General features: G+C 50.7%; 1 protein-coding gene across 1 annotated transcript in view; it reads right to left on the bottom strand.

The window, feature by feature from the left end:
• The window catches only part of ITGA11 (integrin subunit alpha 11), a 114,838-nt gene that overhangs the window by 79,394 nt on the left and 8,287 nt on the right, over positions 1 to 27,157 (bottom strand). The window contains exon 2 of the mRNA XM_037155817.2: positions 6,301 to 6,412. Within this exon, the coding sequence (XP_037011712.2) occupies positions 6,301 to 6,412 (112 nt within the window). The remainder of the gene's footprint in view (positions 1 to 6,300; positions 6,413 to 27,157) is intronic.

The following is a 27,157-nucleotide window of genomic DNA, read 5'->3' as shown; positions in this document are numbered from 1 at the left end:
AGTCTCCTTACCCTGCCTAATGACTCTCCATTGCGCATCTCACCATCTGACAGATGATGGACAAACTAACGATATACATCTTGCCCCACTAGAAGAAAAGGTGCCTCTGGGTAGGGACTTTGCAATTTTGTTCACCGTTGAATTCTCAGGACTTAACACAGGTTCTCAAGGATGGATGAATGAACTGTTGATGCTCATAAAGCAAGCCCCTTTGTCAAGACCCCACCTCTTAGACCCTCCACTCACCAAGACCTCTACAGCCTTTCCATCAGACCCCCTTCCAAGGTCTCCTCTCTCAACTCCATCCTCCATTTGGCAGCCAAATTGATCACCCTAAAAATTACAACTCTGGCAAACCACTCTCTTGTTCTAAAACCTCCAGTGGCTCCCTAGTGCCTCCCGGATACATTCCTCTTGCCCTGGTATTTAAAAGCCTTTGAAGTGAAATCTTTGCCTTCCCAGTCTTTGTTCTCACTGCTCTACTTCCGGCTTCTCTTCTTCCAGCCACTTAGGACAGTGTCCTTTCTCTAAATGCATCTTCTTTTCAGGTTCCCTCCACCCAGTCCTGCCGAATTAGGAATTCGCTCTCCCTTCCCCAAACTCCCAAAGTTCCTTCTGTCTGCCCTCTCTCGGCAGTTACCACCCAGGACTGGGGCTCTGTGAGCACACGCCTCTCTTCCTGGCTGGCTAAGCACTCATTCTTCCCACGTGCTGTTTATGGGAATGTGCTAGTGCCGGGCCCTCGGAACACTGCAGCGTTGGCTCTCTCGTGGGGTCAGCAGCGTAGCCAGTGGGGAAGAGCACAGCTGTTGGAGACTGTATGTTCCTGGCCAGCCCCAGTGCTGGGGCTGCTTCTGTTCTGGGCTCCCTTAGGCCTGATAAGGTCTGGGCTCCAGACCTGTCTCAGACACATACTAATTAGATCATCTCTTTCTTGGAGTCCTAGTTGCCATGCCTATAAAATGGGAGAAAGTCTCTTCTGTTACAAGTTGCTCATGTCCCTGAACCTGTATCCCAGGGAATTCACTTTGGCCTCTTAAAGCCCACTGAGTTTCCAAGGGTCCTCCTTCAGGAGCCCTTGGGTGTTGTCAGGCTCCTGCTCCCTGGGTTCTTGAGGGGAGGAGAGGAAACGCCCCGCCTTGCCGAGAGCGGAGGCTTCTCTCTCCAGGGGTGAGAACTTCAATGACAAATTGGAAACTTGTGGGGCTCGGCTCTGTGTCATCTCGGCACCAGGAGGCTTCCTGCTCCAAGGGACCAAAGGCTTGGAGAAGCCCTCTGTGGACCCTGCACTGGAGCTTTGGGACATCAAATGCTCTCAAAATCCAACTGACTTAATGATTTCAATGTTCATACATTAGAGTCATGTGGATTAAATTTCTCTGAAAATACACAAGGGCTTAAAACGCAGGGGCAGAGAATACTCAGCCCGAGAGGAATTTGTTTTCTCTTTTCCTTTCTGTGTGACTGTGAGTGTTGTTATTGTTGCTAAAACCCAGGCATGTGGAAAACTGTTCAAGATGCCTGAAGCCCTGGTGCACTGTCAGCTTTGCGTAGTTTGAGGTCTGAGCTGGCCATGCACTGGGCTGAAGGTGAAGAGTTAATAAAATAAAGCGGCTGCTCCACCAGGTGTGTCCCCCTCTCCTCCATCCATTTACATCAGGGTCTGATGCCCTTGACATTTAAGGGAGCTCACAACCTGGTAAATGGGGACCAGACCCAACTGGAGCCTGTGGTAGGAGAGAGCTGGTAGGCCCTTCTCTGGGGCAATGCTGGGGCCTGGATTTGGCGGCAGAGGCTGAGCATTGAGGATATTTCCACTGGCATCCCCTGCCCTCAGTGGAGACGATGAGCCTCAGTGACCCCAGACTCCCTGCTAGAATCTTCTGGGGAGCTTTTAAAAACACAGATTCCCTGGCCCCACTGCAGGTGCAGGAAATGCAGAGTGAGGTATGCAAGTTCTGCCTTGAGGACTGAAAGCCAGGTCCGTACCCAGGAGGCAGGAAGAGCCTGGCCCGTGGGGCTGAAGCAACTCTAACACAAGGTGGGAAGTGATGTGTGCCATTTGAGAGAGGGCTAGGGGAAGGTATGGCCATTTTCGGCAAAGAGAAGGAGCCAGCAAGTCTTCATGGAGAAAGTGTCTTACAAAGATGAACATAATTAATACTGGGTCATATTTTGTCTTGTATCATTTTTTAATTATTTCAAGCATATTAGTGTTGCTTCCTCAACTGGTCTGTGAGTTATTTGAGAGTGAAACCATGGCTTACTGAAATCAATATTTTGCAGTCTAGCAAAATTTATTAACAGATGCTTAATAAACAAATATTGGACAAAACAAATTCTATCTTGGAAAAGCCAAGTTCCACTTAATATTTAACCCTTTATATGTAAAGAATATGGATGCTGTGTCTCTTATGTGTGGGCCAGTTGAGGGAAGTTCAAATAATTAATTCAGTGTTTCAAAGTATATGTTCTTATGAGCATCTACTAAATGCCAGTGATTATATCCCTGATTTCAGGAAGAAAGACAATGAAACAGGCAATTACTATCCAGTTTGATAAACATCTTCTGAGAGGAAGTGATATCTAAATTGATAAGAGAATATGAAAGAGGGTTTTCAATTCCAGCTATAAACAGCTGTGAAAACAAGACAAACAGATATGACTATTTTCAGGCATGGGATAGCAGTCGGTGAAAAACTCAACACTTGAGAAAAGACAAGCATAGGAGCTAAAGCCCCACTCACCCAACTCTTTCTATGAGGGCATGTTCCTCATTGACCACAGGAAAATAGAGTTCAAACGGTGAGCAGCAATCTATTCCCAATAAAAATGAGTGTATAAGTATATCCTCAATAAAAATGAGTGTGCATGTCCAACAAAAACACATGTATAAGAATGTTAATTGCAACTTCCGGTTAAGATGGAGGCATAGGTAGACATACTTCACCTCCTCACACAACCACAAAAAGGAGTTACAACTAAATCTCAAAACATATAGTATCCAGAACTGTCAGAGAATCAAACTGTATGGAAGTCTGACAACCAAGAATTTAAAGAAGCCACACTCATCCAGATGGGAGAATTTTACAGAGAGGGAGTCAAAGCAGCTCTACCTAATACACAGAAACAAACACAGGGAGGATGCTAAATTCAGGAGACAAAGAACTATAGCCCAAATGAAAGAACAGAGCAAAACCCCAGGAAAAAAATGAAATGGAGATAGCCAACCTATCAGATGCAGAATTCAAAACACTGGTGGTAAGGATGCTCAGAGAACTCAATAAATACAACAACAACATAAAGGAAGAAATGAAGGTTACACTAAGTGAAATAAAGAAACATCTACAGGGAACCAACAGTGAAGGGAAAGAGGCTGGGATTCAAATCTACAATTTGGAATATAAGAAAGAAATAAACATTCAACCAAAACAGAAAAAAGAAATTAAAAAAAGAGGAGAGAATAAGAATTCTGGGACACCTCCAAACATGTCAACATCTGAATCATAGGGATGCCAAAAGAAGAGGAAGAGCAAGAAATTGAAAACTTATTTGAAAAAAATAATGAAAGAAAACTTCCTTAATTTGGCAAAGGAAATAGACATAAAGTCCAGGAAGCACAGAGAGTACCAAACAAGTTGGAACCAAAGAGGACCACACCAAGTCACATAGTAATTAAAATGCCCAAGGTTAAACATAAAGAGAGAATCTTAAAAGCAGCAAGAGAAAAGCAGAGAGTTACCTACAAAGGAGTTCTCATAAGACTATCAGCTGATTTCTCAGCAGAAACTTTGCAGGCAAGAAGGGACTGGCAAGAAGTATTCAAAGTGATGAAAAGCAAGGACCTACATCCAAGATAACTCTGTCCAGCAAAGCCATCATTTAGAATGGAAGGGCAGAAAAAAGAACTTCCCAGACAAAGTAAAGCTGAAGGAGTTCATCATCACCAAGCCATTAGTACATGAAATGTTAAAGGAACTCATTTAGGAAATAGAAGATAAAAAACTATGAACATTAAAATGGCAATAAATTCACAACTATAAACTGAGCTTAAACCACCCCCCCCAAAACAAAACAAAAAACAACAACAAACTAAGCAAACAACCAGAACAGGAACAGAATCATAGACATGGAGATCATTTTGAGGGTTATCAGCTGGGAGGGGGAAGGGAAAGAAAGGGAGAAAAGGTGCAGGGATTAAAAAGCGTAACTGGCAGGTAAAAAATAGACAGGAGATGCCAAGAATAGTATAGGAAATGGAGAAGCCAAAGAACTTAGATGCACAACCCACGAACATGAACTAAGGGTGGGTGGAATTGCTGGAGGGGAGGAGGAGGGCGGTAAAGGGAGAAAAGTTGGGACAACTGTAATAACATAATCAATTAAAATATACTTTAAAAAGAATGTTAATTGCATCTCTATTCAAAATAGCCAAAATCAAAACCATTCAGATGTCTATCAAGAGAATGAAGAAATAAATTGTGGTGCATTGTTACAGTGGCTTATTACACACCAGTGCAGAAACATGAAGTATAACACACTCATCAGTGTGTCGACCTCAAAGACATAATGTTGAGTAAAATAGGTCAGGTATAAAGGAGTATCTATTGTGTGATATCACCTACATAAAGTTCATAAACCGGCGAAAGGAATCTATGGCAATAGGAATCAGAATAGTGGTTACCTGGAGCATCACTGACTGGGCAGGGGACACAAAGGAGCTGAAAATGTCCTATGCCATGTTCTGGGAGGTGACTGCACAGGCATAAACATATGTAGAAGTTTGCTGAGCTGTACTGTATACTTCAGAGGTCTACGCTTATTGCATCTAAGTTACACCTCCATTGAAAGCTATCAAGTAAGACACTCCTTTATAAAAATATGTCTCTCTCTTTCCATCTCTCTCTCTCCATCTCCATCTCCATCTCCATCTCCATCTCTATCTCTATCTCTATCTCTATCTCTATCTCTATCTCTATCTCTACATATCTCTATCATCTATTTTTATCAGAGAGAATCAGCCAGATCCAAATGGCAGGGAGACGTGAGTGGGGAAGGTGGGAAAGGATATCATGGGAGGAGGGAACTGCATGTACATAGCATATCTAGAGGACTGGAAAAACTGATATAAAGCAATTCCACTAGTGATGAGTGTTGAGCACAGCAAAAGAGGTAGGAGAAATGGAAGAAAAAGAAGTTGGGGAGGGTAGGCAAAGGCCCGATTGGGAAGAGGGCATCGCAGGACATTAACCCTCGGTGTTCTTTATATGGTCCCTGAACTTGGCAAAGGCATCTATGAAGGCCAGCCCAAGGCCTTGCCCTTTCTATCTCAGGAAGGAAAGAAGGCCTTGTCTTCTGTCTGCTGAAAGCCATTCAGAGGGAAGAGAACGGCATCTAGCAGTGTATGTGGGTGAGGGTCTTTCTGGGATGAGGAAATGTTCTAAATCTGATCGCAGTGATGGCTGCACAACTTGATCAATTTACTTAAAAAAATCATCCAATTACACACTTAAAATGAGTAAATTTTATGATATGTAAAATATCACCCAATAAAGTTATTTGAGAAATCAGAAGTGAATCCTTCTTCCTCTTTTTTTTTTTAAAGATTTTATTTATTTATTTTTAGAGAGGAGGAAGGAATGGAGAAAGAGAGGGAATGAAACATCCATGTGAGACAGAAATATCGATTAGTTCCCTCTTGTAAGTTCACCAACCGACAGGTGACTGAACCCACAACCCAGGCCTGTGCCCTGAGGGGGAATCAAACCAGACCCACTGAGCCACATGGGTTAGGACTCCTTCCATCCTCTTGATTACCCCCTCCCCAAAAGGGCCCTGGAATCTCCCTCCACCCCACCTGGCTCTCACTTCACGCCACCACTGTCTGTGTTTTAGCTTGTGAGCACGTTCAATCCATCCCCGCAGAGACACCCTCGAACAGTTCTCCAGGAAGCCAGGGCCAGAGGCGCCGCCCCACTGATGAGACACAAGGCCCTGAGAGGGGCTGGGAGGGGGTAACTCTTGGTCTCGGGGTGGCTGTGCTGTAACATAACCAGAAGGAGGAGGGGTGTTCATTCCCATTTCTCAGGTGAGAAAATTGAGGACCTGTGAAGTGGAATGTTCAAGGTTTCACAATCAGGGCAGAGCTTCTGCAGCCTCTGCCTGCCAGGGCAAGGAGTCTAGTCACTGGAAATGGGGGCGTCTACACGTGAGGACTAGTCTGGCAGCCGCTGGGCTCAGGGGCAGGATGGGGGGCCAGGTGGGGAGGTCAGGGCTGGGTGGGTGCCAGCTCTCACTCACCACTTCTTGCCGCTGATGTCATGCTGCTGCACCGTGTAGCCAAAGAAGGCGGCCCTGGGGCCAGAGATGATATGTGGCTTCCGGGTGTCCATGTTGAAGGTGTCCGTGAGCCCTGGGGTAGGGAGAGGAGAGGGGACAGCAGAGGAGTCAGGGGGGTGGAGGTCTTGGCCCCATGGGTATGGTCACCCCACTAGCAGGTCACCTCGCTTGGAGAGTCTGGGAGGATACGTTCCCCTGTCCTTGGGGATCCCCTCTATTAAGGAGTTCCTGCTTGTGGGAGCCCAGTCTGATGGGAGAGGACCAACCCCTTCGCTTGGGGAGCAAAATCCAATAGGGGAGGCATGAGAGTAGGAGAGCCTACTCTTAGGGAGACCTGGTCTGAGTGGACAGACCAGTCCCTCCCTCAGGAACTTCTCATTTTCAACAGGGGAGAGAAAGCTCCCGTCCTCCATCACTCCTTTCTCCAACTCTGCTTCTTCCAGCTTCTGCAGGCCTGTGTTTCCAATTTTTTGCCCCCTCTCTTTTCTCCCCTCTCTCTCCTTCTCCTTTCTCTCATCATTGCTTGCTAAAGAGTCAGGGAACTTCCCATCAAGCCTGGCATCTTAGTGGCCATGGCCCTGCCCTGCTGGCTGAACTGGTCTGCGAGGCTCTGCCTGGCTTAGCAGGGGCCGCTGTTGGCTGAGGCAGCTGAGGCGAAGCAGAGATGGGGTCCCGTAACCCTTTCACCCCGGCCCCAAAGACCTTCCCTTTTTGGTAAAGTCCCATGTTCATTTCCAGCTGGTGGAAAGCCTTGTTGTTGAGTCAAATGCTTTGCCCCTTGTGCCAAATTATGCATCCTTGTGCCAAATTATGAGGAGTAACAACTCACATCTGTATGGCACTTTGGGTTTCTGCCGTCATTCAGCCTTGCAGGACTTGGGAGAATGAGCGAGCACCATCCGCATATGGCAGGGGGTTTAGCCCCAGTGAGGTTAGAGTCTGGTCACACCGCAGGTCAGCGGCAGCCTCAGGAAGGAGGACCTGTGACTCCTTCCCTCCACTTTCAGGGCATGTTTGGTCGTGTTACACATCTAAGTGATATCTTCACCCAGTGGTCAGTACTAACAGGACCACCAAACTAGGGACCCCTGGGGTTTAAGGTGCGGAATCCTACCTCAAGCCAAAACCTCCAGATCAGTGAAAACCAATCAGCAGAATAGAATATTATTATTGTCACACTTTCCATGTACAGGGCACTTCATAAGTTTCAAGGAACATTCACATGTATGTTATCATTTGATCGCCATGACAACCCTGTGATGGAGCAGCAAATGGAAATGAAAGCCAAGGGTCAGAGAGGTGAACTGACCTGACCCAGGTCCCACAGCCTGCTGGGGAGGAACTGGGAATTGGAGGCTTAGATCTGCAAGCCTCCTACAGTCCTCTCCTGGGCACTGGCCCCTGGGCTGAGTGTTCAGGGGTGATGCCCTGGGGCACCCACTTGATACAAGTGGCCACCTATTGCACAAGTGGTTTTTGCCATAAATTTTTTTTTTGCTCAGCAAAGGATATAGTGGCCAAAAGTTTTATCATCAGAGTCATAGAATGAATTTCCAGAGACAAAACAGAAATACCTTCCAGTAGGGCTGTTAGACATGTGTTATTTCACTCACCCTTGTCAACTGAGGACCGGTGCTGCCTGGAGCACAGACTTAAGAAAAACTCTGAAGTCAAGTCTGGGCTCAGTGGGCCAGGTGAGTGTGATCGGTGAGCAGTACCTGAGCAGATGCAGGGGAGGACAGGGGTGGCAAGTGCCTGGACAGCTGCCCCCCGTCTTCCTGACTCCTGATCTGCCACATGTATTTAGTGTCTGGGCCCTCAGTGGGGGTGACAGATGAAGAGTACGTTAGCTGATTAGTCCCTTATTTACAAAGCCCAGACCATGAGTGGCTAGCAGCAGGCAGCCTTGGGGAAAAAGACCTTGGTCAGATGAGCAAAGTTGGATGGAGGAGCATGAATCCTTGGCCAGTGAGGGCAAGTCACAGGGGAGAGCAACACCAGGGTCAGTTGTGCAAAGCTGGGAAGTGAACAGAGAGGAACTCACTCTCTAAGTCTGTCCCAGGAATGGACACACACACAGAAACACACTTACACACATTCACACACATGCACAGGCCACACCCAATCCCAGAGTATAGGGCTACACTTTCTCTGGCTCTCCAGCTCCCCCTGGAAGTATTCCCTGGTTGTCACCATCCTGCATCTGACCCCCGCAGAGGGAGGTGGCTGTGAACAAGAGGAAGGCTTGCTCTGGCCGTCAGAAAATCCAGACACAACCCCCCAACTCCCAGGCCTGCGGCAGTAAAGAACCAGTAAAGACGGGGCATAAATTGTGTCGCTGGGGCCTTTTTGCTCGTAGCGCTTCTGGCACAAATATCACCAGAAGGCTCCTTCGAAGGCCCGTCAGACCCCAACACTCCTCAGCCGCCCACCCTGCACCCTGTGTTTCCCACCTGCCTCACTGTTGGGCGAGGTCCTCACCTGCAAGCCCTGCATGAGCCCACCCCATTCCCTCTACCTCTCAGTCCCTGTCCTCCCCTCTGTCCCTCTGCTCTGGCCACACTGCCCCCAGCCCTCCCCGAAGTTCCTAGACTGCGTCAGACCTGTTTCCCTGGCCGGCATCCTCACCCTGGCTGCTCGGTCTTCCCCCAGTTATCTGCATGTCTGGCTCCCTCCGGTCAGGCCACCCCGTCACCCCTGAACCCTTCGTCTTTGTTTCCCCTCACGGTACCATCACAGACATGCTCCAGCTCTGCTTACTCTTGTGTGGCTAACACTCTATGATGTTCTTATGTTCTCTAAGCACCCGAGACACTGCTGTCTCCTCACTGTGGTACCCTTGGTGCCTCAGATAACGATCTCACTCAGAGTTCATGGTCACACACCTTGGCCGACAGAATTGTTAGAGACCAGGGCCCGTGTTGGCTTTTCCCCTGTCCATGAGGAGGGGAAACAATATTTACTGACTACTGGTATGTTCTGGGCACTATTGTGGGTACTTAACCATGAATTATATATGGATTAGTTAAATCTCACACCAACCCTAGGAGATATTTATTACTACACTTCTGGGAGGTTAAATAATTTGTCCCAAATCCCTCGGCTGGGAGGAGGTTAGAGCAGGTCCATAATGAAGTAGCTTGTGGCCCCTGGGTGATATGTAAGCCCCGGGGGATCAGCTTTGCATCCAAAGTACCCACTGGGGGCAGGGAGAACGCCTTTCAGAGAAGGCCTTCCCTCCCACCTTCTGGTCCCCCCTCCTCTGCCTTTGGGTTTGGTGAAGGAAATGGGAGAGGAGTCAGGGCCCTTCCCTCATTTAGGGCTCTCCCCTCTGCTCCCACCCCCAGCCTCCTGGGGACAGGGTTAGTGAAATCTGGCCACGAGGAAGAGGACAAAAGCCCTCAGGGCTGGGTCACTAAGTTACAAAGTTCTGGTTTCTTCCCCCAGTTGGCCTTGGCTTCTGACCAGACCGAACCGACCAGAGAATGGATTTCCTAAAAGTGATGTCGAGCCTGTCGCCCTGACCTCAGCTCCGGCGAGACCTCTGGTCGCTCCTCAGATGGCGCGTGGCTCTCATGCTTGAGGAATGTACCCTGCTCAGAGGTTTATGGACCCCAGACACCAAAAAAATAAAACAAAGTTGCTCTTGACGGGAACCAGCAGGCTGGCTGTGGGGACGCCGGAGCCGGGCGGGCAGCCTGCCACTTTCTGCTTTTGATATGGACGACGGAGGGGGGAAACCACAGTTCCTGGGCTGCCGTCCTGTGGCCAGAGTTACATCAGCAGCTGGTCACTTTCTCAGAATCTTATTGTTGTTTAAAAAGCATCCATGAGACCCAACAAGTCACCAAAGCTACAGCGAAGAGTTTGAGCATCACTGGGGCCACGGTTCTTAAACACAGGCTAAGGTGGAGGCCACCACCATGTCACCAGGTGGGGCAGTCACAGTCCCAAAGGCTGAGGCACGCAGGCCAACACTCGTCTAGAGCCAGCGTCAACCCCACAGCTCCCCAGGGAGTGCTCGCTCTGCTCAAGGAGCATCTGCTGAGAGTCCACTGTGCCCCTGGCCCCGCCCACACCCACCCACACCTCTGCCAAATAACTAAATAACTTTAGGGATCTTGGGAGAGAGTCCAATAACTCCACATGGCCTCCAGGCCCTCTGTGGCCTCCCCAGCCTTGTGAGAGTTTTCCTCTCCCTCCCTGTGTCCAGCCACCAGGGCCCCCCTTACTGCTCCCCAGATGCTCCTTGCTTCCTCCCACTGTAGGGCCTTTGCACATGTGGTTTCCTCCGCCTGAATGGCTCTGATGACCTTCTCATTGCCTTGAAATCTCAACACGAATGTCATAGCCTTCCCTTCTCCCCGAGGAAGCCTCCTCCACCATGGATTATACCAGGTCTTACCCAGTGATCTCCTCACCCATCATACCCCACTAACAGGTGACGGGACTCTGCCTCTTCTTATCACAGTTAGGAATTACACACCACTCCTGCCATCATTCGATTACTCCCATCTCCCCATCAGGAGGGTGGCTGCGTGAGGGCAGGATGGGGTCTGTTTGCTCATCACTGGACCCAGCACCGAGCCAGGGGCTGGGCCCGAACACCACTGAGAGGCAAGCAGGATGAGAAGAGCGTGGAGACTCCACCAGCTTGGGACAATGCCCACGGAAACCCGGGGAGAAAGTGCAACGCCGCAAGCAGAGCACTGTGATTGCTGGAGAAGGGAGGGACAGCTGTGTGCTGGCTACGGGAAGCTGCTGGAGGTGTGATCCGGCCTCGTGGGCAACGCGTAGGAATTGGAGAGCTGGCCCAGAGGAGGTAGGCAGGAATTCCTAGCGCGAATGTGGGACCAGGGACAGGAGGAAAAACCACCTGTTGGGTGGCGGTGTCGGGGATCAGCCAGCTCCTCCCTACCCTCCTCCCAGGCTCGTTCAGCATGAGGCACCAAGCACTGCTCCAGACTTATTTAATCCTCACAGCAACCTTTTGAGGTAAGTACATTAACATTCTCATTTTGCAGATGAGGAAGCTGAGGCACAAAGGGGGCAGGTAACTGGCCAAGGTCTCCTGGCTAGGTAGTGGCAGGGCTGAACTCTGGGGCCTCATTGGCCCAGCCCCACGCTGCCTGCCACCATGGTCTTCCGCATCCCCTTCAGCTCCCACGCCCTTCGGCCACTTGAGTTCCTCACTGTGGTGGTCCCACCCAGGCTTGTGCTCCCCCCACCCCTTTGTCTTGAAAACTCCCCCGGCCTTGGGCCCACACCTGCAGACCCTGCTCACTAGAGCACTGCTCAGCCCAGGTCACCAGAAGGACCAGCCAGAGTCCTGAGGGTCTGGATGGAGCACCAGGTGGCTGACAGCAAGAGGAAGCGATTCTGGGAGCCCAGGAGTGAAGAGCGCCAGCAGCCGCGGTGGCCGGGCCTCGCTCCCCCTTCCGGTCCAGCTCTCCGTTGCAGATGCACCTGTGTAAACAAGGCTTGCACTTTCCTTGGATGGTGGGACCTGAGACGGCCGTGAGGGAGGCTGGAATATGACCCAGACTCTGGTACTATCTTCCTTCTCTGGGTTTGACTCGGGCCCCAAGAATCTTCATATCTAAAAGCAAATCTCAGATGGAGGTGAAGGGGAGAAAAGACCCTGACACTGGCCTAAGCAAAAAGAAATGGTAAAGTGGACCTCCTGCTGCTACAGAAGGAAAAAGACAAAACGTCCTAAAATGAGACAGAATGAGCTTCAGGTGACTGAGCTGTAGCTGCATCACCTGCATCGCTGCCTCTCTGCCTGGGCAGGTTCCACAAGGTGGTGGCTCTGGCTGCCACCAGACATCTCTCCCTTTGCTCTGAGGCCATTGTTTCAAGGACAGGCAGGTTTGGGGGCATTGCTGACCAGGCCCGAGGGTCCTAGCCCAGACCCCTGTGATAGGCACTAGTGATACATGAAAGAAGAGACTGGTGAGCATGGTCCAGCCTCATCAAAGCAGCTTCTGGCCGGTTGAGGGAAGAGCCTGCACTGGAGAGGAGGTGGTCTCAGCCCAGGCAGCCCTCTGACTCTGGGGAGAGGTGGGACCCTGCTTTTGGGAGCCTGCTGCTTTCATAGGGGACCTAGTAACCATGCTTTCCCCCAGGAATCCCTCAGGAGGGTGGGGTCTGGGCCCTTGGGAGGCACCCTGTGGGTGGAGAAAACATGCAGTCCCTTCCCTGCAGGTGGCTGCTTGGATGGCGGGAAAATCACACTGCATCGTGAGCTGTTCTCTGCCTGTGCCTCCCTCTGCTCGTGGAGGGGTTTAGTACATACCTGCTAAGTGTCGGGGTTGAACCTGCACACAGAGCAGAGTGAGTTCCACACATCTTCTCCCCATCCCAAGACTCCGACCAGTGTGAGGACCAGCACTGGGGCAGAGTGAAAGGTGTTGAATCCAAGTGGCAAATTCAGCTCTGCCTATGTGAAACTCACAACCCCGTTAAGCATCAGATATGAGAGAGTTACATGTGTTAACTCATCTACTCCCCATGACAGCCCTGTGAGACAGGTGTTATGATGTTCCCCTTGTTTCTGAAGTGAGGAAACTGAGGCACGGTTTTCGTAACTTGCCCTGTGTCGCACATCTCCTAGGTGAGAGAGCTGGCTTGTGAAACCAGGGTCCCTTTCCAGGTTGCATTGTTAGTCCCCGTTTGTCACTCCTCTGTACCTGCCCCTTTTGCTGTGCGACTTCCTGGTTCCTCTCATTGAAGGGGCAGCAAGGGTCCTCCCGGCCCACGCCCCCCCAACTACTTGGCTTTGGGCTGGGCCACGTGTGGCGGAAATGAAAGTTCTTAGCCGAGGTCTTGGGACACCTTGTCTGCTTCCGCATGCTCACCTGCACTTCGGACTTCAACGTGAGGACCGGATTTTGCCATGTATAATGTGCACTTTTTTGCCCAATTTTTTAAGGCAAAAATAAAGATGTGCATTGTACACAGGTGGCATGAATTCTGTATCTGTATAGATGTTTTAAATTCTTTTTTTATGCTTATGCATTACCAATGTAACTCTAGAAAGCAATAACAATATCCATATGCAAAATAATACCCTAGAATACAATCATCGGTTTTGTTTCTAAATGTAAATAAATAAAAAATTGAATTAAAAATTAAAACAAAAAGCTTTTTCCCCAAAAGTTTGGGCCAAAAATGTGGATGTACATTCTACACGGCAAAATCCAGCACTAGCTCAGGCCGGCCCCTGGATCCGGGAAAAGGACGAGCGGGGCACGTGGGGCAGAGCTGCCCTGGCTGAGGTGTGCCCTGGATGTGCCCTGGCCACATCCAGCTGAGGTGAGCCACCCCCCCAGACACATGAGACCAGCAGGACCACTCAGCCGAGCTTAGCTTGGGTCCGCTATGCCCAGCTGCCCGCAGACATGTGAGTTAAATAATTACTGTGTGTCTCTCAGATTTGGGGGGCATACTATAGCATTATTAGAGCATTTGGTAACTGACATAGTCTAGCCCTTAAATGATGGACAATTGAGGAGGAGGAGACACAATTTCAGAGTGACTAGACAAAGATGAAAGGCAAAGGGCGACTGGAGATCTGTGGGGACTCGTGGCTTCCGGGATAGTAACCCAATCATCATTCCCTTGTCAGGAGCTCATGGGGAAGGACAACACGAGGCAGGGTGAGGCCTGGACCTTGCCTGTCCTAAGGCAGTGTGGCCCAGCAAGCAGGCCATGACCTCTCCTACTTGAGCCACACACCGAGCCTTCCTGCTGAGCTGTCCTGCCTCATCAGGACACAGAATGGCAGACACAGTGTTGCAGACAAGCAGACAGACTCGCCAGCATCGATTCTTGGCTCAGAGCAGCCTCTGTGCAGCAGCGGAGCCTCCACGGAATGAGGGCCCTCTGGTGCCTCACTATCTGTCCTCCCAATTACCTGGGGGCATGAGTTCCCTGAGCCCCCTCCATCCCTACCCTAGATATTAACCACCGGGTCAAGGGTGGTATGTAGCAAATCTGCTATCAGGCAGGGGTAACTCACTAGGATTTTATTTTTAAGAGCAATCAGGGATCTTAGAGATTAAATGCTCTAGTGGTCTGTAAACTTTGTTTTTCTGCACCAAACCCCACCTTTTTGGAACAGCATCTATACATGAAAGGCAGACACAAAAAGTTGAGGTTGGGGTTAGAGATAGGGGCAAGGACTAGCTCCACATCCCCCGGTGATGGTTCTTCGACACTTCCTGGGAACACTAAGGTGTCCTGCAACATAGTTTGAGAACCACTTGATTGGGCTGAAGACCCTTGTTATAAGTGAGAGAACTAGGGCTAGGAGAGAAATGGGGCTTTGCCCAAGGTCACCACTTTCTTCATTCCCATTTGACTCACCACCACTCCTGTGTAACCCTCCTCCACAGCCCTTCAGTTCATTAACTATGTATTTGGGCCTATGATCTTCCAGGTTCCATGCTGGGCAGTGGGGACACGAAGTCCGAGAAGACATGACTTACTGTCTTCAGAACCTACACCCACATGGCATGTGTGGGCCAAGAGGCATGTTTACAAGCCACCACAGCCTGAAGTGAGGCTGAGAGAAGGTTGCACCAGGGCAGGGCCATCTGGGTTCTAATCTCAGCTTTGTCATGAACTTGGCCGTGTGTCTGTGGAGAGTCATGATGCTTGTCCAGATGGGGCCTCAGTTTCTTTCTCTGTAAAATGAGATGGTTCAAACTCTCTGGCATCCAGGACCCAGCCCCAGCCCCCAGCACATGTATGAAAAAGTTTCTCTTAGGCAAACTCACAACCAGCTCCCAGTTTTCGGCATGTGAGTGTCTATCTTGAGTCTCTGCAAACAGTTTAGAATTGGAGGCCAAGCCGTGTGGAGGAACGCAAACTCATCTTAATGTTGGTTGGAACCAAACTCATTTAGGAAGGGACCTCTTCGGGAAACAATGATCATATTTTGCATTCCTGAGCCAATGCTCTGCGTTACCAAGGCCCAGCTCCGCTCTCTTCACTCAAACCGTGGAGAACTGCCCCAGGACCCTCCTTCCCCGACTGAGGCTCTAGGCACACCCTGATGCCAGAAGAACTGAGGTTTTGGTGAGGGTCCAGGCAATGTGGGCACCTTCCCGAGAAAGTCCAGCTCTGCCCTGGAGCCGGAATGTGCTGCTAAGACCTCAGCAAGATTTAGAGCACGTGGGCAGGAACTCCACAGTTCCCTTCGGACCACTGTTATTTCAGAAACTGTGGAGACCTCTCTCTGCCTAGAATCTTCTAGGAATGGAAGCCAAGATCACATCAGTGAGGAGAAATGGGTGGAGGACCATCATCAAGGTCAAAGGCCAGAGGACGGACTCCTGACTTTAGGACAGCTGGTTCTAGGATGCAGAAAAGGGGGCAGGGGAATGTCACGGCCGCTCCCTGAGAGCTAGGACTGCTCTGGCGAGTAGACGAGGCTGGGAGTCTGGAGACCTGGATTTCCCCTGGGTTCTGCCATCAGGACTGGTGGAACCTTGAACAAGATGCTTTTTCTCTCTGGATCTCCATTTCCCCTTTAGAAAATGAGGAAGCTGGACCAGGTTGTCTAAAGACCTTCATAGTTGGTATGTCCTGGGTCTTTGTGCCCTTCTCTTTGGGGTTCATTTCCAAATCCATCTCCCTTGGGAGGGGAGGGCAGGCAGACGGTCATTGCCCCTGCAAGTCTCTGTGAGATTGGCTTTCAGGACGGACGCCGTTCCCTCCCACTCCCCTGATATCAGGGTCCAACACAACTGCCCCTCAGCTTCAGGCCACTTCTAAAGGACACTCTCCTATCTGTCTCCAGCATCCGGCTAAAACAGCCCCCTGCTGGAAGTGGGGGCTGTGAAGGTAGGAACCATCAGGCCCGATGCCCCCTGTGCTTTAAGGCAAACTTGACCAAACTTGGGTCTTCTCAGGAGAGAAAGTCCCTCCTCTTTACTCTTGCAAAAGACCACTCTGTTTTCTAGCTCCTCTAATCAACTCATCAGCATCTTACTTCTTTACAAAATGACTACCCTTCCAGATGTCAGTTCATGTCTCTCTGCTAACTGGTCATTATCCCACTGAAGAAACACCATGGAGTCGCCATCCTGCTTCATGTTCATCCAGCCACTGAGATCACCACCAGACCACCATCCTTCCTCTTCCTCCCCTCTGTTGGATAAAACCATGTGTCTGGATGGACTCTTATATCCGTGGTCCCCCGGCCTCGCACAGCTCACTGGGTGTGTTCGCGCACATGCATGGCCAAGTGATTAGCCAGAGTGGACAGGACGGAAGGGGTAACGATGGGAAGGACAGGGTTTCGGGGGCAGAGATGCCTTCCATGTGAGGGACCAGCTGTACCCCAGTCTGGACAGAGAAAAGAAGGGAGAAGGAATTAGTGTGGAGGCTTCCATGGAAAGGTGTCACCTTCCCCACGGCACGAGCATACCACTCGTTGCTTTGGAAGTGTCTCAGAGAAGTGATCTCACTTGGGAGCCGGTGCGTCCCCAGCCTACGCCCACCGCTGCCCTGGCAGCGAGCCGCGAGCGGCGTTGAGTGCACCCGCAGCTGTTTCCTGGGTGCCTGTGGCCACGTGCCCCCTTTCCCCAGGAGGAAAAGCCCTGGGACAGTATGAGCATTTAGGTCCTCCTAATGCTAAATATGTGAAGAAGGACACAGCGGAATCAGCAAGCTTCCTGTGTGTACGGTGAGGGGCGGATGCCGTCGCCAGATGAACTCTCATTTCCTCTGAGCTCCGAGACTCGAGGACGCCTCACGTGGGCACAGAGGTGTTAAGTGGGAGCTTTTACAGTCACGATCTCATTAGGTCTTTACAGGCGGCCTCTGGCACACCATCTACGCAGAAGAAGCACGGCCACTCTCTCCCCCACACCTTTGCTCTCAGTTTGCTCTACCCACCTGCCTTCTTTTACTGTCAGCCCCTCTCTGCTCCTATCTGTCAGCGGGGCCCAGTGCCCCACTCACTCTGTCAGTCAACCACCTCGTCCCCATCCCACCTTATGCCCCTGAGACTGCCCTGTCTCCTGAAGCCCCTCCTCATCCCAGGTGGAGAGTCCAGGGGACGGGACCCATGCCCTGCCCTGCCCCCGCCTCCCCTTGGTGCCTAGAGTTTCGTACAGTAGGCAGCCAGCAGGCATGAAGCAAACACACACACACCAATGGGAAGTGGAGGCTTAGGAAGTTTGCCTGCCATGACCAAGGTCCTCTAGTTGGTGGAACACAGTTAGAGCAGGGATCCGCCTCCCCGGTCCCGGGCAGTGCGTGCTCTTATCCCGCTCCTTTCCCAAACCTCCTGGCGGGGCTCAGCTGCTACTCTCAGAGCAAGTGCCAGGGGTGGGCCAGGTGCCTCAGTGCAGCACGTCACTTAATTCTAACAAGCAATTAGGGTTTTTATCCCGACTGAAAAGGAGAGGAAACAGAGGCTCCAGGACTCACTTGCCTTCGTCCTGTCTGCTTCCAGGCAGCACATCCTCACCCCTTTGCAGCGCCCCCTCCAGGCCAGCTGTGTCTGTGTGAGCCAGGCCAGGGCAGCTGAGAGCTCTCCTTGGTGGGATCAGATGAGCCCCTCTACTAAGGCCCGAAGATGACACCCCCTTGCCCCCCTGCTGGACCAGGAATAGCTCTATCTAGCCTCTTCGGGGCCCAAAGAGAGGCTCCCTTACCTAAGCCGAGGGGGATCTGTCTCTCCCCATCTCTGTCCTGCCTGCACAGCACTGGGACACAGCAGGCTCTCTACAATGTTGGCTGAACAAACAAATGAATGACTGAACGGGCCTGGGTGAGCTCATTGAATTAACTAGATATTCCTCCAGGAAGGACCTGAGCAGACGGGTCACAGGGCAGCCTTCCCTCCCTTTACCCACGGCCCTGTCCATTTACCCTCCGCTGTCTCTGGCCAGGCCCTGCCAAGGCTTATGACACACACTGGACGTCTACCACCTTGGAGCCCTCCAGCCCTGGCCGGCCTCCCTGGCTCCCCTACTGCAGTTTCCTCGTCTCAGCAGAAGAAATGTCTGCTCACTCAGTGTCCTGTTTTGTGCTAGATAAACAAATGCTTGCTGTTAGGTGGCTTATCACAATGGACATTTGAAGTCCCCTCAAATGTCCAAAGCATTTGCCGCCCTATAGGAGGATAGATTTTCAAAATCAGAAACAATCAGACCTGGGCTAAGCAGCCTGAGGGAGCAGTGAAGGCCCCATCAGTGGGGCGAGTGGAGAAGACCAAATGCTTGTTAGAACAGGTGGGATGCTGGTCAAATGAGAGATAGTTGCATAAGCATCCCGAGAAGGGAGATGCAAACAAGGAGCAAGTGTTGGGGAGAGCAAGGGCTGCCCTTTTAATTAAAAAAAAAAAAATCAGAGCCCTGGCTGGTGTGGCTCAGTGGATTGAGCACCAGTCTGCAAACCAAAGGGTCTCCAGTTTGATTCCCAGTCAGGGCACATTCCTGGGTTGCAGGCCAGGTCTCCAGTAGGGAGTGTGTGAGAGGCAACCACACACTGATCTTTCTCTCCCTCTCTTTCTCCCTCCCTTTCCCTCTCTAAAAAGAAATAAATGAATATTTTTAAAAAGGAAATCAGATGTTTGCCAATGTGCCGATTAAGCAGGTTTCTAGCTCATTGATCAACTAGACCCCACGTTACACCCCAAGCATAGACCTCAAGCTGTGTGGAAAACTGGATTCAAGAGACATGACCCCAAATACACACCCATAGGATATGGCTGAGCCAAGGCTCCCGAAGACCCAGATCACACCCCAGCCAGCCCAGACCTGCCCTCTGGCCCCACGATCATTGCCCAGCTGCCTGTAGAACATTTTCACTTGGGTGTCTCACAGCATCTCACACTTCATAGGACCAAAAGGCACCCTAGGTTCTCCCTTCTACACTGGCTTTTCCCCAAGTCTCTCTGACTCAGGAGTCAGCATTACCACCCACTGGACTGCCCAGGTCAGAAGCTTGGAAGTTGTTCCCCAAGATTTCCCTCCACTCCCTGAAAATCCTGCAGGTTCTACCCTTTCGGTTCCTCCCAAATGTGTCCACTCTTTTCTATTTCTTCTGACAGCACCCAGACCAAGTCCTTTTCATCCTTTTGTGCCTGGACTTTTTAAAGAGCCTTCTAACTTGTCCTCCGGTTCTACTTTTGCTCAGCTCCAAGTTACGCTCTTCACAGCAGCCAGAGTGATCTTCCTAAAACGCCAATCACATCCTGGCACCTTCTTGCTTAAAATGCTCTGGGGCCCACCAGGCGCTTCTGGATCTACCTGCCCCTGTGCTGGGATCCTCATCACGTGCAACTTCCAGCCACGCTGCCTCTCTGCCTGCCCCTCACACGCACACAGCCCTTCCCACCTCAAGGCCCTTTGCCTGGAACATTCTTCCCCAAGATCTTCACTCAGCCAGCCCCTTCTCAACCTCCAGTTTTAATGTTGTGGCCTCAAAGAAATCTCCCCCTACTGTGCTGTGAAGAACCCATTATTCTCCATCAAAGCATCTTCTGTCTCTTACTATTAAATAATTACAGATGGTTATAAGCTACTTGCTCATTTGGACACTGTCTCCTTTCCCTCTGAAGCTTAAGATCCAAGGGAAGGGACCAGAGGGGTGGTGGACTCTGCTCACAGACCTGACGGTGTGCAATCTTCCCAGTCAAGTGATGCCATGTCGGTGGTTTAAAATTAACCATGTTGGGAGGATTTACACCATGGTTATTGGCTTCAAATGCTTCAAATAAGGACTCCCCCACGCCATCCTAAGAGCCAGAATGGGTTGTTAAACATTCACCAGATACAAAAACTGAATCTTTCTCAGCACCTAGAACAATGCCTAGCACACAATATCTGCTCGATGTGTATTTGTTAAAAAAGATTGAAAAAGGTATATGAATAGAAGCATTCCGGCCTCCAAGGCCTCACATACTAACAACCTGCCATCAAGGAGTTGAAGGGATTGTGGCACTCTAAGCTTCAGGAAGGGAAGGAAATTAGAACTCTGCCTTTGGCTTCAGAAGCCCTGGTTCTGATCCCAGCATGGCTTCTGACTTATTTTATGACTTAGGACCAGTTTCCTCCTGGCCCTGTTTCCTTAACTGTGAAAGGCGCAGTTAAGTTAATAGATGCTCTATTTCCAAGTGTCTGTATGAGACTGAATGAAACCCCTCTCTGCACACTGTTGCCATGTCCTTTACCCCTGACTCCCGGGGCTGCTGCGCTGCATCACAGAGCTGCAGAGGGCGCCGCTCACATTGGAGCTGACTGAGTTAGCGGTGCGCAGCCTGCACGGCTGTACGTGGCAGCTCTTCCCACTCTGATCCTGGCCACCAGCCATTTCAAAAGGAGCCGAATCGGACAGCGAGTCCCTCCCTTTCCTGACATACTAACCAGCTCAAAAGGCTCAGACAGTTTGGTTTTGGTTTCCTAACTCCTAAGATTATTTTCTGCTTGTCATGGGTGTGTGGATCAAGAGCCCTGTGCATCCGGGGTTAGCCCCAGCCTAGGGAGTGTTTGGGCAAAGAGCAAGACAAAGCTCAGCACATGCAATTTGTGGCAGGGCTTTCCCTTGGAGGAGAGCAAGCAGGGCAGCGGGGACCCGGAGAACTGCTGGGCCTGTCTGCCCCTGGCTTCTGAGTGCGAACTAAAAAAAGGAATTGTGGGGGCCCTTCCCTTTAAGCCTACAGGGCCTGCCCTACAAGGGACAGACCCACGCCCATCTGAAAAGTTCTCTGGCTGCACAGAGCTCAACATAGATCCACCAGAACCCAAGTCAAGCTGAATGCTATTGGCTAGGCTTGGTGGGGATGGAGGGTGCTGAGCAGTGAAAGTGTTTGGGTTCCCTGAGGTCTATGTAGATAGAGGTGTTTCAGTTTTTGGTGTATGGCAGGTATGTGTCATTTTAAAAGTAACCCAAATGTCTACTGCTGATTTTAGGTCCTTAGAAGAGTCAAGGTCTCATGAGTCCATCTGTCTTTGCTGGGAAACAAAGGCCTGCCTTGTGAGGTAGTGAGCGCTCTGTCATTGCAGGGATGCAAACCAAGGATGGCCACTTGTGTAGGATGTTCAGGTTCCAAGTTCCCTCCCAGGCAGATACTTGGTACTGAGGCCTCTCAAGAGGCCCCAGAGGCCCAGCATTTCTCAGGGCCTGTGGATGAGAAAGGGCCAACTAAGTGCTGGGTCCACCCATGTGCTAGATGAACTTATTTTAAAGCAGAGTCCCCGTTGTCAACTTCTTGCTTATGTTACACGTGCCTTTGCGGCAGAGTCTAGGCTCTGTCTGGATCAGGAATGCTTATGGAAGCGTGGGAGCACGGTCCACAGAGCTGTCGGAATCAGGAAGGCCAAATGCTTATTTTAGAAGTGATTAAATGATGTTCTTAAGAAGATACTGACTCACTCAGATCTAGTACTGGAACTTGAGCTTGACCCAGAGATTGTCATCTGCCGCCCAGGGTGTTTTCATTACCCTAGGCTTGGAGGGTCCAGCTGGTGAAAGACGTCATCAAGTCCCAGGCTTTGGTTTCCACATCTCTAACATTCAGGATTGGCCCAGATCGATCCAGCTGGGCTAAGTCACAGCTGGTTTCAAGTAGCCATTTCTAAAGAAATGAATAAGGGGTGGGCTAGGTCTAATGTTGGGTCAGCCATGAACTCCCTGGTGTAAATTATTTATAGTTGCTTTACCACTCGACAGGCTGAGCAGAGCCAGGTTCTGAAGAAGAGGGGCGGCTGGCTGGTGTGAAGTGCCTGAGGCAGCAGCAAACCCTAAAAGGGGTGGGCGTTGGATGTAGGGCAGGATGGCGCAATGCTACACAGAGGAGGAGAAAGTTAGGGGAAGCAAGTGAACAGTGTCCACGGCCCAAGGGGCCAGGCGGCCTTACGGAGAGTGGGGGTGCTGCTGATAAGATAGAAAAGCCCACAGAAATATGACCATCTCTTTGATAGTGGTCCAGGAGGGCTTCCTGGAAAAGGAGGCCTTTCTGGATCTGCTAGGGTTCAGAAAAAGCAAAAAGCTCTTCTCTACTTTAACTTCTATCCACTAAGAACATTTGTTAGGGAGAGGATTAGGGGTTTCCTTTCCTTTCCTCTTGTGGAGGCAACAGACTTGTGGTTCCTCACTCCCCCACCATATCTTTTCCACCCCACCCCCTCCACCAACTCTAGGCCAGACCCATGCTCATCAAAGCTTTCATCTGGGCCTCTAGTTCCACATAAAAGCTCCCTCCCCCGTCACGGGGAACCCTGGGCAGACTCTCTTCCCTGGCCTGCCCCCATTAGCAGCGAGACACTTCTAGTGGGGCTGCTGCCAAGCCAAACAGCACTGCAGAAGCAGCAAGGGACTGGGCTAGCAGGAGGCAGGAAAGTGGCCTCCTGGGCCTCGCCCTGGGGTGAACTGGGCGTGAGAGAAAACGGTCCCTCCTGTTGCCAGGACACCTGCCAGCTCCTCTGGATTCCCTCCAAGGGGGCGCTGGCCCTCGAAAAGGCCTTGGTCAAACCTCCAAGGAAAGAGCGCCAGGGCAACTGAGACATCATGTCACACAGATGGATGGTCCATCTCATAAAAAAAAAAAAACCAGTCAAACCCGAGCCCTGTCTCACTACAGTTCTGGGTGAGTAGGGACAGGGTTGTCTGTCCTTCCTGAGGCTGCGCATTGTGACCCAGTGAGCCCCATGGCGTGATGGGCCAGAAGACTGTAGGCAGGACCAGAGTGAATATTAAAATTTGACAACTCATGTGTTTGTTTAATGGATATTTAAAAATTATAAGCTGCCCTGGCTGGTGTGGCTCAGGTGGCTGGAGCATTGCCCTGTACACAGATAGGCTGCAGGTGTAGTTCCGGGTCAGGGCACACAGAGGTTGTGGGTTTGGTCCCCAGTCAGAGGCAGCCAACTGATGCTTCTCTCTCACACTGATGTTTCTCTTTCTCTTTCTTCCTCTCTCTCTAATAGCAGTGAGAAAATATCCTTGGGTGAACAAATAAATAGAAAGAAAGATAGATAGATAGATAGATAAAAATAATTATGAGAAAATCAAATCTTAGACTTCACATCAATTATTGCTTAAAATGAGGTTAAGGGAAAAGACAGTTGATTTAAAGCTAATTTAAAGGAAATTATTACGTGAAAGTAGCCCATGCGTCACACATATGTGTAAAGCCATGTGGGCAGTACATGCACAGCAGGAGAGGAGATCAAACCTGAGTTTGCATTCTGGTTTGTTTGGGGGCATCTGCGTGACCTTGGGCCAGTCACAGAACCTCTTGGAATTGCAGTCCGTGGGGTCGGACTGCCTGTGTTCAAATCCCAGGCTGTGACTCTATCGCCTGGGCGGTCTGGGTAAGTAACTTAACTTCTGCCTACCTCAGTGTCTTCATCTTTAAAGTGGGGGAAATAGTGCCTCTTTCATATAGAATTATCGAGAAGATGAGCACTTAGCATAAACACTTCCCTTAGCACGGAAGCCCTCGGGGAATGCTAGCAAGTACCACTACTGCTAAATGCAATGTACTGGCATTTACTGAGCACCTCATCTTCACCTCATCATTTTGTGTGGCAATCCATGTTTTTTCTCATTTTTCATATGATCCTAGACAGTAGACATTATAATTTTATTGCACATTCTAAAGAGAGAAAGTGACTTGCCCAAGGTTACACACAAAGTAAGTATCAGGGCCAGTATTCAAATGCCAAGTCAATGGAACATGACCCTCATATGAACCTTGTCGGGCTCAGGCTCAGGCTCAGGCCGTCTACCTGTACAATGGGCTTCTTGTCATCTCCCAAGTCACTGGGGCAGATGCTGGTCTGGTGGTTCCTGGGGACTGGATCATAAACTGGAGTCCACTGTTCAGCCCTTGCCATCTGCTCTGGACACTGCCAGCTTCCTCTTGGGTCCTAAATGGCATGGGCATGTTCTATGGTATCTAGATATGTCTGAACCACTACCCTTCTGTGGGAAATGAGGCATTTTAAACCTCTGCTCCACGCCCCTGGTTTCCTGGGAAGTCTCATTATATACCTAGGTTTACACTGTGTAAAACGAGGCTTTTCCCATGTCTCCTTGTGTTTCTAAGTTACAGTACATGGCACTGAACAGCACAGGGCCAGCTGGGTCAGCCTGGGCTGCCTGCTGTGACCTGAAGTGCCTCTTTCAAGGCCACCTACCCCTCAAGAGCTCCTGCTCCCCCTCAGCAGCCCTCCTTGCCTGCCCACCTGCCACTGTCCCTAGCCCCTGCTTGTCTGGAAAAAAAGCCACGCATGTTAGGACTGAAAGCGTGCCCACCGAGGGGAACGGCATCTCAAGGAAGGTGACAGAGAGGGGCTGATGCCCATCTCAAAAGGGATTGATTAGTGGTGTTGTGGACCAGGCTGGGCCAGGTTTCTGATGATTAACTGATTCATCCCACAACTGGCTGACATCACTCTGGACTCTGGGACATGTAAGTAAACACAGCATGCAAGAATCTTTGCTCTTGTGGTGACATCCCATTGGAGGAGACAGCCAATAAACGAGGTGAACAAATATGCAGGGAATGAGGCCGGGCGATGAGGAATATCTCAGTGAGACTAGAGCGGGGGAGGCCGAAATTCTAGTTAGGGGGTGCCAGAAAGGCCTCCAGGAGATGGTGATGTGGGAAGAAAGATTGAAGGAAGTGAGAGAGGATTTTTGGTGAAGAACATTCCAGGCAGAAGGAATAGCAAGTACAAAGCCCAAGGTGCCTGGTGTGTTTGAAGAACATTCAGGAAACTGTGGGTGGGACAGAATGAGCCAGTGGCAGAGGAGCAGAGGATGAGGTCAGGGAGGCAGAAGGAGCCAGATCACACAGGACCTGACCTCTTCCTCAGAGTAGGAAGGGGTGTCCTGGAGGGTTCGGAGCAGAGTGAGGGCATAGCACGATCTGACCTACATTCTAGCAGCAACCCTCTGGCTACTGGGTGGAAGATCCTCAAGGGGACAAGGGCAGATGCAGGGAGATCGATTAGGTGACTGTTGCCACAAGCCATAGGAGCCCCCCACGGTAGCCCTCAGCTCCCTGCCTGCTTCCTGGTCATAGTCCTCCAGGCTAAGCAGAGGTGGGAAGATGGATGGCAGACTTTCACATCAAGGATGATGTGGGACCTGTGGAAGTAACAGGCTGGGTTGGGGTGGGCAGGGGCTACTTTTAAGATGTGCTAGAACACAAGCAGATCCACGCTGTGAGACAAGAGCAGGGACAATCTTGGTGACAATCAGGACACATTCAGAACAATTGGTGGGGCCTCTGGCCGAGCCTGCCAGCGTCTCTGCCCCTGGCTGGCCTCACCATCCACAGCAAGCACATTCCACAGCTGATGTTTGGCTTGTGGTTTGGCCTGGCCTGGTTACTTCTGCTCAGAAAGGCTTTTAAAATCAGAACCTGGGTTTTCTTTGAGTTTAAGGCATGAATCATTGCTTCTGGGCCTGGAAAGGGGATGGAGGGCTCAGAGGCCGCAAGCTCCGGGTGCTCCTTCTCACTCAGGCCTGCATGCCACCGAGGCAGGTATATGTGACAGGCTCGCTTCCAAGGCCTGGCTGACATTCCCAATGGCCCGAGGGCCACCTCCACCTGCCCCAAGAACCCTGCAAAGTTAACATGTCCAGACTGATCAACTCCCCCCTCCTCAGACCTTGCCCTCAGGTCAGTGGCACTGCCCAGCCACCTGTCCTTCCCTGGTGACCAGGCCCTGTTCCACTCTGCCCCTCACAGTGTCACTTCTCTTTCAGGTCACCACCTTCGCTGCAGGCTCCAGAGGCCTCTTGCCTGGGTCACTGCAGTGCCCGTCTTACACCGCCTGTTCCCAGGTGTTGGCCTATGCCATCCTCCACCCCCGACCCCCAGGAGCTTTTCTAAACACAGATTAAAACATGCTACTATCCTCCTTCAGAAACCTTCGGCGGCTCCCCATCTGCTAAATCCAGATGCCTTGGCTGGCGTTTGGGTCCGTTCTCGGCACCCTCAGCCCAAGTTCCCTCCAGCCACTCCCACAGCACACACTCAGAGCCCTGCCTAGCAGACATTAGGCTGCTCTCCCAGATGCAGGCTCTACCCCTCCCGCACTTAGAAAATAACCTCTTTCTCATCTCTAGAATCCCAGTCTTTTATCTGTTGTTCCCTTATAGCCTTTATGACTCCCCTTAGCAGCTTGTATTAGAGTTATTTACCTAAGGATCTTCTCTCCTGCTATACCATCTACTCCTTCAAGGACAGGACTTCCCACTCATCTCCCACAGCACCTAGCGCAGGGCCTGGCTCATACAGTCTTGGGACCTCCTGGGTATGCATGTACAAAGGAGTTCAAGACATCTGTCTTGCCCTTAAATATCTTTCTGTCCACTGGGGTAGAATGTTCTTATACTCATTCAACACATTAATTGAGCACCTACTATATCTGACACTGTGTGAGAGCTGGGGACACAGAGACTAATTAGAGATGTGGCTTCTGCTGTCAGTCCCGTGGGGGAAGATGGTCAGGCCACTATAATACTGTCTGGTGGGTGAAGTACGGGCTATCTTGAGACCACACAAGTGGGGCTTTGAGGTCTGGTTAAGGGGGTCAGGTAAGGCTTTCAGGAAGAAGTGGTGCCCAAGTGGAGACCTGAAGAATAAGTGGGAGACAGCCAGGAGAAAAGAGGTAGAAAGGAAGCAATGTGAAGGCCAGAGAAAGCTGGAGTGTTTGAGAAGAGAAGATGCTCAGCTCGATGGGGTGCTGCAGGGGTGTTATGGGGGTCCCTGCTAGAGGTGAGTCCTGAGTGCAGGCCAGGACCACCCTTTCAAGCTCTGCTTAGCTCTGTTAAAGAA

This window comes from Artibeus jamaicensis, unplaced genomic scaffold, assembly GCF_021234435.1.
Source record: "Artibeus jamaicensis isolate MK-2021 breed Jamaican fruit bat unplaced genomic scaffold, CSHL_Jam_final contig_548, whole genome shotgun sequence".
Lineage (NCBI taxonomy): Eukaryota > Metazoa > Chordata > Mammalia > Chiroptera > Phyllostomidae > Artibeus > Artibeus jamaicensis.
This window is presented reverse-complemented; position numbering and strand designations above follow the sequence as displayed.